This window comes from Anomaloglossus baeobatrachus, chromosome 4 (genome assembly GCF_048569485.1).
Source record: "Anomaloglossus baeobatrachus isolate aAnoBae1 chromosome 4, aAnoBae1.hap1, whole genome shotgun sequence".
NCBI lineage: Eukaryota > Metazoa > Chordata > Amphibia > Anura > Aromobatidae > Anomaloglossus > Anomaloglossus baeobatrachus.
The window spans coordinates 457,639,564-457,653,930 of NC_134356.1; the positions used below are offsets into that span (position 1 = coordinate 457,639,564).

At 46.1% G+C, this 14,367-nt stretch overlaps 2 protein-coding genes across 4 annotated transcripts in view; one reads left to right on the forward strand and one right to left on the reverse strand.

Annotated features, from left to right (window-relative positions):
- LOC142301674 (long-chain fatty acid transport protein 2-like) overlaps window positions 1–1,072 on the forward strand; it is a 91,230-nt gene extending 90,158 nt beyond the window's left edge. Inside the window, exon 10 of the mRNA XM_075342690.1 lies at window positions 441–1,072. Coding sequence (XP_075198805.1) covers window positions 441–617 — 177 coding nt within the window. The 3' untranslated portion in view covers window positions 618–1,072. The remainder of the gene's footprint in view (window positions 1–440) is intronic.
- A 10,638-nt stretch (window positions 1,073–11,710) lies between these two features.
- Window positions 11,711–14,367, reverse strand: part of MAN2C1 (mannosidase alpha class 2C member 1) — a 217,636-nt gene continuing 214,979 nt past the window's right edge. For all 3 annotated transcript variants that reach the window (XM_075345663.1, XM_075345662.1, XM_075345664.1), the window contains one exon: window positions 11,711–13,775. In XM_075345663.1, the coding sequence (XP_075201778.1) occupies window positions 13,658–13,775 (118 nt within the window). In that variant the 3' untranslated portion in view covers window positions 11,711–13,657. The remainder of the gene's footprint in view (window positions 13,776–14,367) is intronic.

The following is a 14,367-nucleotide window of genomic DNA, read 5'->3' on the forward strand; positions in this document are numbered from 1 at the left end:
TGCGTTTGAGAGTGCAGAGATTCACATGCTGAAATTTTGTACCAAATCGCTGCACTCACTTATTTGGTGCGCTTTGGATGCTGCTCCCACTCTGTCTATGGGAGAGGCTGCATCCAGAGTGCATGAAATCGGCATCTATTATGCTGAAACACTGCATCCATTACGCAGTGTTTCTGCAGCAATTTGAAGCGCACGTGCACTGCCAAAACGCTGCAGATTTGTCAGCTTGGACACTGCGTTGCGTGCGCACTCAGCCTAGTAGACATACTGCCACTTTTTTGTTTTATTGGACCAAATTTTGCAGAAAGTGGAACAATACCAGTTGCCTTCCTTGGAGTAGTGGTTAATTTCAGACTTAAATCATTATTTTTCCATTTAAATCTGTAATGTTGGCCCCTAATAAATCTATGATGTCTAATCTGGTATTGCTTGATCTACAGGACGCTATTGAAGTCACTGGGACCTACAAGCAGCGTAAAGTGGAACTGGTCAAAGAGGGTTTTGATCCACTCACTATAAAAGATCCATTGTACTTCTTAGATGAGACTAGTAAACAATACAAGCCAATGGATTCCCACATTTACAAAGCTATTCTGGAAAAGAAGCTGAAACTTTAGTTTAATATGTGGTCATGTATTTTTATACCATGGATTTCAATGCTTACCATCCAAAGATTTGTTCATTGATTCTAGCTCTAACTATAGCTTCTTCTCGCTCAGAAAAATAGATTTGAATGTTTGCATCCTAATCACATGGACTTATGGTGAAATACAATAGATGAAGATAAAAACTTTTACACTGGATATAATGGGCCACTTATGCATGTTTGATGCCAAGAAACATAGCATAATGTGCTCTACATGAAGAACAATGATTATTGTTAGGAATCTATGAAGAGATCTAGGCAAATGCCTGTGTATAGAGAAAACCCGTCCATTACCACTGTGATTACCGTATATAAACGTATTTGTAACCTTTTTGTAGATTATTGTAAGCACTGATGGAATTACCAAAAATGTGAATTTCACCAAGAATTTTAAAGGAATTTTAGAATTTAACATTAAAAAATATTTACAGTTCTCCATTTATATAAATTACACTGCATACTATTCTCTGTAGTCATCTGGGCTCTCCAGTAACATAGTAACACTTGAAACATTCCATGCGGTGTATGGGAAAAAGAAATGGTCAAGCAACAAAAGTCAACTACTAATAGCTCAAGTACAAGTATCCCAAAGCACTGCTAAGCTGTATTTTACTTTAGAAATAACTGCCCCATATCTCAAATGGTTTTATGAATACTTTCTTATGCATTGTTTACTGTAACGCTAGGTATGGGAAAGTACCAGGCATACAGGGAAAGGGAATGGAAGCCCTGTGTCTATGGAAAGGGAAGATGGTGACCCCTGACCGAACCTACTGCTGGTCCCTGAGGTCCCTCACCACCCTAGATAGGTTCTGCACCTATGCACCGAGCTGGATACCTAACACTAGGTTTCCCTCGCGCTGGGCCCTAAATAGGGAACAGATGGGATGAGCTCTTTGTCAACCCCACTAAACAACTGTAAGACACAAGGAGGACACAGGGGGTAAAAGCATGAATTACTTATTATTAGATGAGCCATAGATCCCGAAAAATGAGAACGCTACGCGTCGCGGAAAATGGTGCAAAAAGTGCGCCACTTTTTTTTGGACAAACGTCTGATTTTTTTTAACCCCTTAGATAAAAGTAAACCTATACAAGTTTTGTGTCTATGAACTCGTACCGACTTGAGGTATCACACTCATACATCAGTTTTACCATATAGTGAACATGGTGAATAAAATATCTCAAAAACAATCATGCAATCTCATTTTTTTGCAATTTTCTGCACTTGGAATTTATTTGCCATTTTCCAGTACATTATATGGTAAAACTTATGGTTTAATTTAGAAGTACAACTCATCCCGCAAAAAACAAGCCCTCAAATGGCAATATTGACGAGAAAAAAAAAAGTTACGGCTCTCGTAAGAAGGGAAGCAAAAGGAAAAAAAAACCAAACAGAATATCGGCCAGAGGTGAAGGGGTTAAACTGTATGACTTTGGTCAAACGTTTTGGATATCCTTCCACAAGTTTCTCATAATAGCTGGTAGGAATTTGGGCCCATTCCTCCTGCCAGAACTGGTGTAACTGAGCCATGTTTGTAGGTCGCCTTGCTCGCACCTGCCTTTTCAGCTTTGCCTATAAATTTTCAATAGGATTGAGATCAGAGCTTTGTGATGGCCACTCCAAAATATTGACTTTGTTACCCTTAAGCCACTTTGTAACCAGTTTGCCAGTATGATTCGGGTTGTTGGCCATCTGGAAGACCCATTTCCGACCAAGCTTTAAAGGGAACCCGTCACCAGGTTTTTCCCTTATGAGCTGCGGCCACCCACCACCAGTGTGCCCTTATATACAGCATTCCAGAAGTTTTATAATACTCACCTAGGATGCAGTACGGTTTGATGGGTGTCGCTGCTCTCGGTCCGGCGCCTCCTCTCTTCCTTCCATCACTGTCCTCCTACCCAGCATCGTCTGCAAGAAACATCCTGTGTCATTTACAGAGAGGCGTCCATTAGGCTGCTGCGCATTTTGATCTACCCTGCTGAGGGCAGATCAAAGTACTGTAATGTGCAGGCGTGACAAAAGGTCAAAGACTGCCCTCGCATGCGCACTACAGTACTTTTACCTGCCCTCAGCAGGGTAGATCAAAATTCACATGTGCAGGAGCGCAATGGAGGCCTCTCTGTTAATGACATAGGAAGGGTCATGCACACGCGGCTGGAAAGGAGGATGGTGATCACACAAGATGGATGAGGCGCCGGACCAAGAGCAATGACACTCCTCAGACCGGAATGCACTGCAGGTATTTAAAGGTGTTTTTTACGTTATACAGTGTGGTATACTGAAAGATACTAAAGAGTGAGGTACAGACATGAACATTTCAATATTCCACATAATTTTTGTTTAAAAGCGACATATTCATGTGAGCCAATCATGACTAGGCTGGAAATAGTGGTCTATATGTGGAGACGACGCATAGCTAGATTATGAAAACAGCCAAACAGGTTGTCCTACATTCTTCCTGTAAGGTCACGTGCACACGTTGAGTATTTGGTGGGTTTATTACCTCAGTATTTGTGGCCAAACCCAGGAGTGGGTGATAAATACAGAAGTGGTGACGTGTTTCTATTATACTTTTTCTCGTATTGTTTCACTCCTGGTTTTGGCTACAATTACTGAAGTAAAAAACTCACCAAATACTGAATGTGTGAACATGGTCTAACTCTTGCAGAACTATATGTGAGGTGTAGCACAGGCTGTTCGGCTGTTTCGGTAATCATGTCCATCTCTAGCATCTGCATGTATATAGAGATTATCATCTCAGTCATGAAGAGCTGACATAGGAATACCTCTTTACATTAGAGAGTTAAAGAGATAGTAAAAAGATAAAATGAAAATGTAAATAGAAATGATGGTGGATTGCAATTCAATATTTTTGAAGAAGTCTTTCTTCCCAACATCGCCAATTTCCGTTTTTGGATTTTCCTCCCCTTCTTTCAAGAGCCATAATAATATTTTTCATTTTTCTGGCCCCATAGACATATGACGACTTGTACTTTTGAGAGGTAAAATAAATGGACTTGCACAGTTTACAGAAAAATGGTAAAAAAAATTCCAAATGTGGTCAAAATGGTAAAAAATGCAACTCTGATATGCTTCTTAAAAATTGTTTTTATGGTGTACATTGAGTAGTGAAAATGACCGGTAATCTTGATTCTCCTCGTGAGTACGATTACAGTGATACCAAGCTTGTCCAGTTTATTATTCTAGTGGTAAAAAAACCCAAACATTTTATTTTCAATGTTTCACCATATTCAGAGTCCTGTATCGTTTTCACTCGATAGAAGCCGCGTGATGGCTTAGTTTTTTGCAGAGAGAGACTTTTTGATTGGGACCATTTTGGGATAGATTTAACATTTTGCTAACTTCTTATAACATTTTTTAGTGTTATTGTGGTGAAAAAAATTACGTAATTTTGGCATTTTTATTTTTTTTTCTGTTTACTAATTGGGTTAATTATTTTATATTTAAATAGTTGTGACTTTTTTGAACATTGCGATACCAAATATGTGTATTTTTCAGAATTTGACAACTATATTTAACAAATTAAGTCGCGGGCTCCGCTCCACCTGCAGCAGTTAGAAGCAGGTCCTGGCTGTAACACAGCAATTACCTGCTGGGTATGGGGCGAGTGCACCCCTTGAGCCCACCCCATCTACCTGCTACTGACTTGTACATGTATAGCGGATGTTGGCAAGCGGGTTAAAGAGATTCTGTCAGAACAGACTGCTCAACCAAGTAGAGGCGCTCAGTGCATCATGGCGGGGTCAGTCATTTAAATTCACCTTTCCACCTGCTTGTTTTCCAACTATTTGCTCCCTTTTCTGGCTCTATGAAGGCAGAGCTGTCAATCAAACAAGAGGAAGAGTATGGAGATAAGAGGGAAGACAGGTAGGTAGGAAGATGCACTTAATGTTTGGCCAAGCCATAATGCATCGAGCGCCTGTACTTTGAACAGTCATTCTGTGCTGATACTCTTTTTAAAGGGACACCTGTCAAGATACCCTATTAATGGGATGCATGAAAGAGTAACAGGCCTCCCTGATAATGGTACACTATTCTGGAAAATTTTCAGCTGTCTGCTGGGCAGCAACTATCCGACTTCTCGCCACACCACTCATTAATTGACAGGTCCCTACCTATTTGTGTAAAGGTTTCTAATAGTGATGTTGATACTTCGCAACAATACACTACAATATTCTGTATGTTTAAAGGGAATCTGTCACCGGTTTTAGCTCCGACATCTGAAAGCAGCATAATGTACAGACAGAGATCCTGATTCAAGCGATGTGTCATTATTGAGCTGTTTGTTGTCATTTTTATAAAATCAATGTTTTCTCTGCTGCAGATCTAGCAGTTATACAGAGCTCAGGAATATGCTGGACTATTTGGGCAGCAGGAGGAGCAATCCTCTACTGATAAAATCACAGTTTAATCAGCAGTAGATTATCAAAACTACACTAAGCAGCCCAGTAAGTAAAACACCGCTGGAATCAGGATCTCTGCCCCTACGTTATGCTGTTCTCAGATTAGGTGGCAAAGAAGGGAATTTTGTTTACTTACCGTAAATTCCTTTTCTTCTAGCTCCAATTGGGAGACCCAGACACTTGGGTGTATAGCTATGCCTCCGGAGGCCACACAAAGTATTACACTAAAAGTGTAACGCCCCTCCCCTTCTGCCTATACACCCCCCGTGCATCACGGGCTCCTCAGTTTTGGTGCAAAAGCAAGAAGGAGGAAAAAATTATAAATTGGTTTAAAATAAATTCAATCCGAAGGAATATCGGAGAACTGAAACCATTCAACATGAACAACATGTGTACACAAAGAACAACAGCCCGAAGGGAACAGGGGCGGGTGCTGGGTCTCCCAATTGGAGCTAGAAGAAAAGGAATTTACGGTAAGTAAACAAAATTCCCTTCTTCTTTGTCGCTCCATTGGGAGACCCAGACACTTGGGACGTCCAAAAGCAGTCCCTGGGTGGGTAAATAATACCTCATAATAGAGCCGTAAACTGCTCCGTCCTACAGGTGGGCAACCGCCGCCTGAAGGACTCGCCTACCTAGGCTGGCATCTGCCGAAGCATAGGTATGCACCTGATAGTGTTTCGTGAAAGTGTGCAGGCTCAACCAGGTAGCCGCCTGACACCTGCTGAGCCGTAGCCTGGTGCCGCAAGGCCCAGGACGCCCCCACGGCCCTGGTAGAATGGGCCTTCAGCCCTAAGGGAACCGGAAGCCCCGAGGAACGATAAGCTTCGAGAATTGGTTCCTTGATCCACCGAGCCAGGGTTGATTTGGAAGCTTGTGACCCTTTACGCTGGCCAGCGACAAGGACAAAGAGTGCATCCGAGCGGCGCAGGGGCGCCGTACGAGAAATGTAGAATCTGAGTGCTCTCACCAGATCTAACAAGTGCAAATCCTTTTCACATTGGTGAACTGGATGAGGACAAAAAGAGGGTAAGGAGATATCCTGATTGAGATGAAAGGGGGATACCACCTTAGGTAGAAATTCCGGAACCGGACGCAGAACCACCTTGTCCTGGTGAAACACCAGGAAAGGGGCTTTGCACGACAACGCTGCTAGCTCAGACACTCTCCGAAGTGAAGTGACTGCTACTAGGAAGACCACTTTCTGCGAAAGGCGTGAGAGAGAAATATCCCTCATTGGCTCGAACGGTGGTTTCTGAAGAGCCATCAGCACCCTGTTCAGATCCCAGGGTTCTAACGGACGCTTGTAAGGAGGGACGATGTGACAAACCCCCTGCAGGAACGTGCGTACCTGTGGAAGTCTGGCTAGGCGCTTCTGAAAAAACACAGAGAGCGCAGAGACTTGTCCCTTAAGGGAGCCGAGCGACAAACCCTTTTCCAATCCGGATTGAAGGAAGGACAGAAAAGTGGGCAAGGTAAATGGCCAGGGAGAAAAACCCTGAGCAGAGCACCACGACAGGAAAATCTTCCACGTCCTGTGGTAGATCTTGGCGGACGTTGGTTTCCTAGCCTGTCTCATAGTGGCAATGACCTCTTGGGATAACCCTGAAGACGCTAGGATCCAGGACTCAATGGCCACACAGTCAGGTTGAGGGCCGCAGAATTCAGATGGAAAAACGGCCCTTGAGACAGCAAGTCTGGTCGGTCTGGTAGTGCCCACGGTTGGCCGACCGTGAGATGCCACAGATCCGGGTACCACGACCTCCTCGGCCAGTCTGGAGCGACGAGGATGGCGCGGCGGCAGTCGGCCCTGATCTTGCGTAACACTCTGGGCAAGAGTGCCAGAGGAGGAAACACATAAGGGAGTTGAAACTGCGACCAATCCTGAACTAAGGCGTCTGCCGCCAGAGCTCTGTGATCTTGAGACCGTGCCATGAATGTCGGGACCTTGTTGTTGTGCCGGGACGCCATTAGGTCGACGTCCGGCATGCCCCAGTGGCAACAGATCTCCTGAAACACGTCCGGGTGAAGGGACCATTCCCCTGCGTCCATGCCCTGGCGACTGAGAAAGTCTGCTTCCCAGTTTTCTACGCCCGGGATGTGAACTGCGGATATGGTGGAGGCTGTGGCTTCCACCCACAGCAGAATCCGCCGGACTTCCTGGAAGGCTTGCCGACTGCGTGTCCCGCCTTGGTGGTTGATGTATGCCACCGCTGTGGAGTTGTCCGACTGAATTCGGATCTGTTTGCCTTCCAGCCACGGCTGGAACGCCTTTACGGCAAGATACACTGCCCTTATCTCCAGAACATTGATCTGAAGGGAGGACTCTGTCTGAGTCCAAGAGCCCTGAGCCCTGTGGTGGAGAAAGACCGCTCCCCACCCTGACAGGCTCGCGTCCGTCGTGACCACCGCCCAGGATGGGGGCAGGAAGGATTTCCCCTTCGACAGAGAAGTGGGGAGAAGCCACCACTGAAGGGAAGCCTTGGCTGCCCGCGAAAGGGAGACGTTCCTGTTGAGGGACGTCGACTTCCTGTCCCATTTGCGGAGAATGTCCCATTGAAGTGGGCGCAGATGAAACTGCGCAAAAGGAACTGCCTCCATTGCTGCCACCATCTTCCCTAGGAAGTGCATGAGGCGCCTCAGGGGGTGTGACTGGCCTTGAAGGAGAGATTGCACCCCTGTCTGTAGTGAACGCTGTTTGTTCAGCGGAAGCTTCACTATCGCTGAGAGAGTATGAAACTCCATGCCAAGATATGTCAGTGATTGGACCGGTGTCAGATTTGACTTTGGAAAATTGATGATCCACCCGAAACTCTGGAGAGTCTCCAGAGCGATGTTCAGGCTGTGTTGGCATGCCCCTTGAGAGGGTGCCTTGACAAGCAGATCGTCTAAGTAAGGGATCACCGAGTGTCCCTGAGAGTGTAGGATTCCCACCACTGTTGCCATAACCTTGGTGAAGACCCGTGGGGCTGTCGCCAGGCCAAAAGGCAGTGCCACGAACTGAAGGTGTTCGTCCCCTATGGCGAAATGCAGGAAGCGCTGATGCTCTGGTGCAATCGGTACGTGGAGATAAGCATCTTTGATGTCGATTGATGCTAGGAAGTCTCCTTGGGACATTGAGGCGATGACGGAGCGGAGCGATTCCATCCGGAACCGCCTGGTTTTCACATGCTTGTTGAGCAGTTTTAGGTCCAGAACAGGACGGAAGGATCCGTCCTTTTTTGGCACCACGAACAAGTTGGAGTAAAAACCGTGACCCCGTTGCTGAGGAGGAACAGGGATCACCACTCCTTCCGCCTTCAGAGTGCACACCGCCTGCAGAAGAGCATCGGCTCTTTCGGGGGGCGGAGATGTTCTGAAAAATCGAGTCGGAGGACGAGAGCTGAACTCTATCCTGTAACCTTGAGATAGAATGTCTCTCACCCATCGGTCTTTTACCTGTGGCAGCCAGGCGTCGCAAAAGCGGGAGAGCCTGCCACCGACCGAGGATGCGGTTTGAGGAGGCCGAAAGTCATGAGGAGGCCGCTTTGGGAGCGGCTCCTCCGGCGGTCTTTTTAGGACGTGACTTAGACCGCCATGCATCGGAGTTCCTCTGATCTTTCTGAGGCCTTTTGGACGAGGAGAATTGAGACCTGCCCGCGGTCCGAAAGGACCGAAACCTCGATTGTACCTTCCGTGGTTGAGGTCTGTTTGGTCTGGACTGGGGTAAGGATGAGTCCTTTCCCTTGGATTGTTTAATGATTTCATCCAATCGCTCACCAAACAAGCGGTCGCCAGACAATGGCAAACCGGTTAAGAACTTTTTGGAAGCAGAGTCTGCCTTCCATTCACGTAGATTTTGAATATGAAGGACTGGAGAAAGCGCGGCAATAAAACCGTTTTCTCCAGTCCTTCATATTCAAAATCTGCTCTATAACGGGGCCGCTGCAGAACCACCCAAGCGCTCATCCATGCTAATAAAGGGGTTGTGACTGGCACAACCCGGCCAGGTGAGTGCACTGTTTTTATCCTCTTTCACTCTGTAAACCGGGTAAAACCCTATTGCGCCTTTCTTGTCTCCCCCACTACAGCACTTTCCATTCACGTAGCCACATGGCCCTGCGGACTACCACCGAATTGGCGGATGCTACCGCCGTACGGCTCGCAGAGTCCAGGATAGCATTAATGGCGTAGGACGCAAACGCCGACGCCTGAGAGGTTAAGGACACCACTTGCGGGGCAGATGTACGTGTGACTGTATTAATCTGCGCCTGACAAGCTGAGATAGCTTGGAGTGCCCATACGGCTGCAAATGCTGGAGCAAAAGACGCGCCGATAGCTTCATAGATGGATTTCAACCATAGTTCCATCTGTCTGTCAGTGGCATCTTTGAGCGAAGCCCCATCTTCCACTGCAACTATGGATCTAGCCGCCAGTCTGGAGATTGGAGGATCCACCTTAGGACACTGAGTCCAGCCCTTGACAACATCAGGGGGGAAGGGATAACGTGTATCCTTAAGGCGCTTGGAAAAACGCTTGTCTGGACAGTCTCGGTTTTTCTGGACTGCCTCTCTGAAGTCAGAGTGATCCAGAAACGTACTCAATGTACGCTTGGGAAACCTGAAACGGAATTTCTCCTGAGAAGCTGACTCCTCAGTTGTAGGAGCTGGGGGAGCAATATCCAACACCTGATTGATGGTCGCTATAAGGTCATTCACTACAGCGTCACCTTCAGGTGTATCAAGTTTGAGAGCGGCTTCAGGATCAGAATCCTGATCTGTTACCTCCGCTTCATCCTCCAGAGAGTCCTGCTGAGACCCTGAACAGTGTGATGAGGTGGAGGGAATTTCCCAGCGAGCCCGCTTGAGCGGACTGGGACTGCGGTCCGTGTCAGAGACCTCACCCTGGGACCTATGGGTCACCCCAGGGGCACTTTGCTGTTCCAATTGAGGGGGACCAGGGGTCAAAGATTGAACAGTGCCCGGGGCCTGAATCACCGGTCTGGACTGTAAGGCTTCTAGTATTTTAGCAGACCATTTATCCATACTCTCAGACAGTTTGTCAGCAAAAGCTGCAAACTCCGTCCCTGTCACCTGGACAGTGGTAGCAGGTGGTTCCACCTGGGCCACCATTAGCAGAGGCTCCGGCTGAGTAAGTGCCACAGGGGCCGAGCATTGCACACAATGAGGGTCAGTGGAACCTGCCGGTAGTCTAGCTGCACATGAGGTACAGGTTGCAAAGTACGCCTGTGCTTTGGCACCCTTGCTTTTTGCGGACGACATGCTGTTGTCTCCTCTGAGAACAATCCAGGAGGGTATATAGCCAAAAATCAACAGAGCGACCGTACAGTGCAAATGTATAGCCTATAAGCCTATATATATATATACACTTCGGCACTCAGTGGGGCCAGCACCACAGGTGCTGCTTACCGACCGCTCAGAGCGGTTGTGTGATCACCAGATTCCCTGCCTGGGTCTCCCTGTGTTGTCTCTCCTCTCCAGCGTCTGAATCGCTGACAGGAATGGCTGCCGGCGTTCTGTGGGGAGGAGGGGACCGTGGGCGTGCCCAAGAAAGTGCGGGAATCTAGTGCCCCAGTGTACTGAGTGAGGGGGGAGGAGGATACTATGTATGCTCCAGCCCTCAGCGCTGACGATGTGTGCAGCGTCCCGCCCTTCCCCTGACTGGCAGGCCTGTGGGCGGGAATATGCGGTACTAGGCCGCAGAAGCCGGGGACTAAAGTTATAAGCGCGGCCGGCAATAAGCGCGGCCGCGCGGTAGTCCCCGGCGCACTAACACACCCAGCAGTGCTGCAATGTGTATGGCACAAGCGCTCCATGCGCGGTCCCCACGGGGACACAGAGTACCTCATAGTAGCAGGGCCTTGTCCCTGACGATACCCAGCTCCTGTCCAGCAGATTCCCAGGGGCTGCGGAGGGAGCACGGTCCCAGTGCCTGGAGACCGATCCGGTTCCCACTTCACCCAGAGCCCATTAAGGGATGGGGAAGGAAAACAGCATGTGGCTCCTGCCTGTGTACCCGCAATGGGTACCTCAACCTTAACAACACTGCCGACAAAGTGGGGTGAGAAGGGAGCATGCTGGGGGCCCTGTTATGGGCCCTCTTTTCTTCCATCCGACCTAGTCAGCAGCTGCTGCTGACTAAGCTGTGGAGCTTATGCGTGGATGTCAGCCTCCTTCGCACAAAGCATAAAAACTGAGGAGCCCGTGATGCACGGGGGGTGTATAGGCAGAAGGGGAGGGGCGTTAAACTTTTAGTGTAATACTTTGTGTGGCCTCCGGAGGCATAGCTATACACCCAAGTGTCTGGGTCTCCCAATGGAGCGACAAAGAAAATCTGGTGACAGATTCCCTTTAATTATTCAACCAATCCCCTGGACTGACCCAAAGTGGCAAAAAGCAGAGTCATGTAAACCATAATATGACTATAACTTCTAACTTTCATGAACACCATAAAATATCAATCATGATAAGAATGAAACTGTTTTTAACAAGGGGATCCTGAAATAGAATAATGCTTCTGGGGCTTGGATGTTCCAAAAAGAAAATAAAATGAAGGTGTTTTCAAACAAGTAAATAGTCCATGTATAGAAATGAACAAACATAGTCATATACAAACTGACCCTGCAAAAGTCTGCAATTTATAGTAAATTTGTTTTATTCCATTCAATATAAAAATGAATATACAGGTAATCATGTTACAACCTGAAGATTTACAGTAAGAGCATAAACCCATAATTATCGTATAGGCATTTACAGTATTGCTTGGCTGTAGAATATTTCTAGTCCAAGAAAGATTGAATTACTTTGGTTCACTTTACCCCTTCAAAACCGGCCGATTTTCCGTTTTGTTTTCTTTTTCCACTCCCTTCTTCCGAGAGCCGTAACGTTTTTATTTTTCTGCCAATCTTGCCATATGAGGTCTTGTTTTTTGCGAGACGAGATGTACTTTTAAATGAAACCATGAGTTTTACCATATAGTGTACTGGAAAATGGCAACAAAATTCTAAGTGTGGAAAAATTGCAAAACAAGTGTGATTGCACCTTTGTTTTGAGATATTTTATTCACTGTGTTCCCTATATGGTAAAACTGATGTGACAGTGTCATACCTCAGGTCAGTACAAGTTCGTAGACCCCAAACATGTATAGGTTTACTTTTATCTAAGGGGTTAAAAAAAAAAAAACACGTTTGCCCAAAACAGGTGGCGTACGTTTTACGCCATATTCCGTGACCCGTAGTGTTCTTATTTTTCGGGATCTATGGCTCAGTGATGACTTATTATTTGCGTCTCGAGCTGACATTTTTAATGATAGAATTTTTGCACAGATGCTATATTTTGATCGCCTGTTATTGCATTTTGCGCAAAATTTGTGGCGACCAAAAATCTTAATTTTGGAGTTTGGAATTTTTTTTTATCGCTATGTTGTTTACCGATCAGATTAATTGATTTTATATTTTGATAGATCAGGCATTTCTGAATGAAGCGATACCAAATATGTGTATTTTTTTTTTTTTTTTTTTAAGCCTTTAATTTTCAATGGGGCGAATGGAGGGTGATTTGAACTGTTAGTTTATTTTTAATTTTTCAAAACTTTTTTTTTTTTTTTTAATAGGCCCACTAGGAGGCACTAAGGATCAGCAATATGATCGCGCATTCATTTCTCCCGATCAGAGCAGCACTGCTCAGATCGGGAGAAATGCTCATCTCTTGTAACCGGTAGCACTCGGCTGTTTGTTACAGGACCTGAGTCATGTGAGCTACAGGAGTCATCACATGACCCTGTGCTACCATGTTGACCATTGGATCCACGTGATCACATCACGTGGAGGTCGGTGAGTAAAGTTTTAGCGCAACCACGTTTAAAATGGTACAGTCACGTTCTGACAGCGCCATTTAAAGGGGTTAACAGGCACAAGCAGATCGCGGATCTACTTGTGCCTGTCAGGTACACATGTCAGCTGTACAAATCAGTTGATATGTGTGCCTGTCAGGTACACATGTCAGCTGTACAAATCAGCTGACATGTGAACGGATCGCCACAGGCTGCCTGCAGCAGCCAGCGGGGATTAACACTATGACCGCTAGAACAGAATATTTCTGCCCACGGTCATTAAGGGGTTAAAGAGGACTGGTTAGTTCTTCTCGTAGCAAATTCTGGAACACTATTTTTCATAGCTTTGCATTGTGCTGTTCCTCTGTTATTCCTCCTGTTTTTCCTTTTCTCTTTTTACTATATAGATGGACAGCTTGGTGTTACCACCCTACAAATGAGTATTTGACTACACATCCTGCTATTGTCAGCTCTGATCATACAGTACCAGCCTGTGCAGGAATACACTTATAACATGTAACACCCAGTTGTCAATGTAGTTTTACATTTCTAGGAGGAGCAACACCGTAGCACAACAATACAGAGTTCTGAGAAATCAAAAATTTATATTTCATACAAGAATTTACTAAATAAGAGCTTCAAGTTCCTTTTACAAATATTGATGAGGAAATGAATTGGAATAATTGTTGTCAGCATAAATACAAGATCTAAAATCCATTAATCGTTTGGAGTATTCTGGTGTCCACTGAGAGGTTATCTCTGCAGAATCAGGAGAAGAGAGAGAACCTTGAATGGTGTAAAGGAAAGTTTCAACCCCTGGTCTTCTAAGATAACGGGCTGGTTGCTGCATGGACGTTCCAGGAGGTCGCACCTGAGAGGGGAAGAAGAGTTTGCAATTACAATGCTGGTGTTGATTATTTTAAAGCATGACACAAGATGTCTGACCTGGCACGCTGCAGGCCGTGTGGAGAATCTAGAGAGATTGTTGAGTTGTTCTTAAGTCTCAGTGCCAATAAATCTTCATTGCTCTGTTAAAATCGAGCTAATAAAGCCTACACAGCAGACACTTTAGATTGGATTCCCATCACGTTTTGGCCACATGGTCGTGAAAAGTGGGGATTCCTGTCTTAGGCTATGTGCGCACTTACCGGATTTTTCGCGGATTTTGCCGCGGATTTGCTGCATGTTTCGCTGCAGAAAATGTTCATAACATCTCTGCAGTGAATCACCAGCAAATCCTATGGAGAAAAAAAATCCTGTGCGCACTGGGCGGAATTTGACAGCTGCATGTTTTGCTGCGGGAATCCCGCAGCAAAAACAAGTGCATGTCACTTCTTTTCCGCACGTCGCTGCGGGATTTCACTCCATTGACTCAATGTTAATCAAGAAATCCCGCAGGGAATAACGCAGGCAGCAAATTCTGTGCGGTTCACTGCGTTTTCCTGCGTTATTCCCTGCGGTAT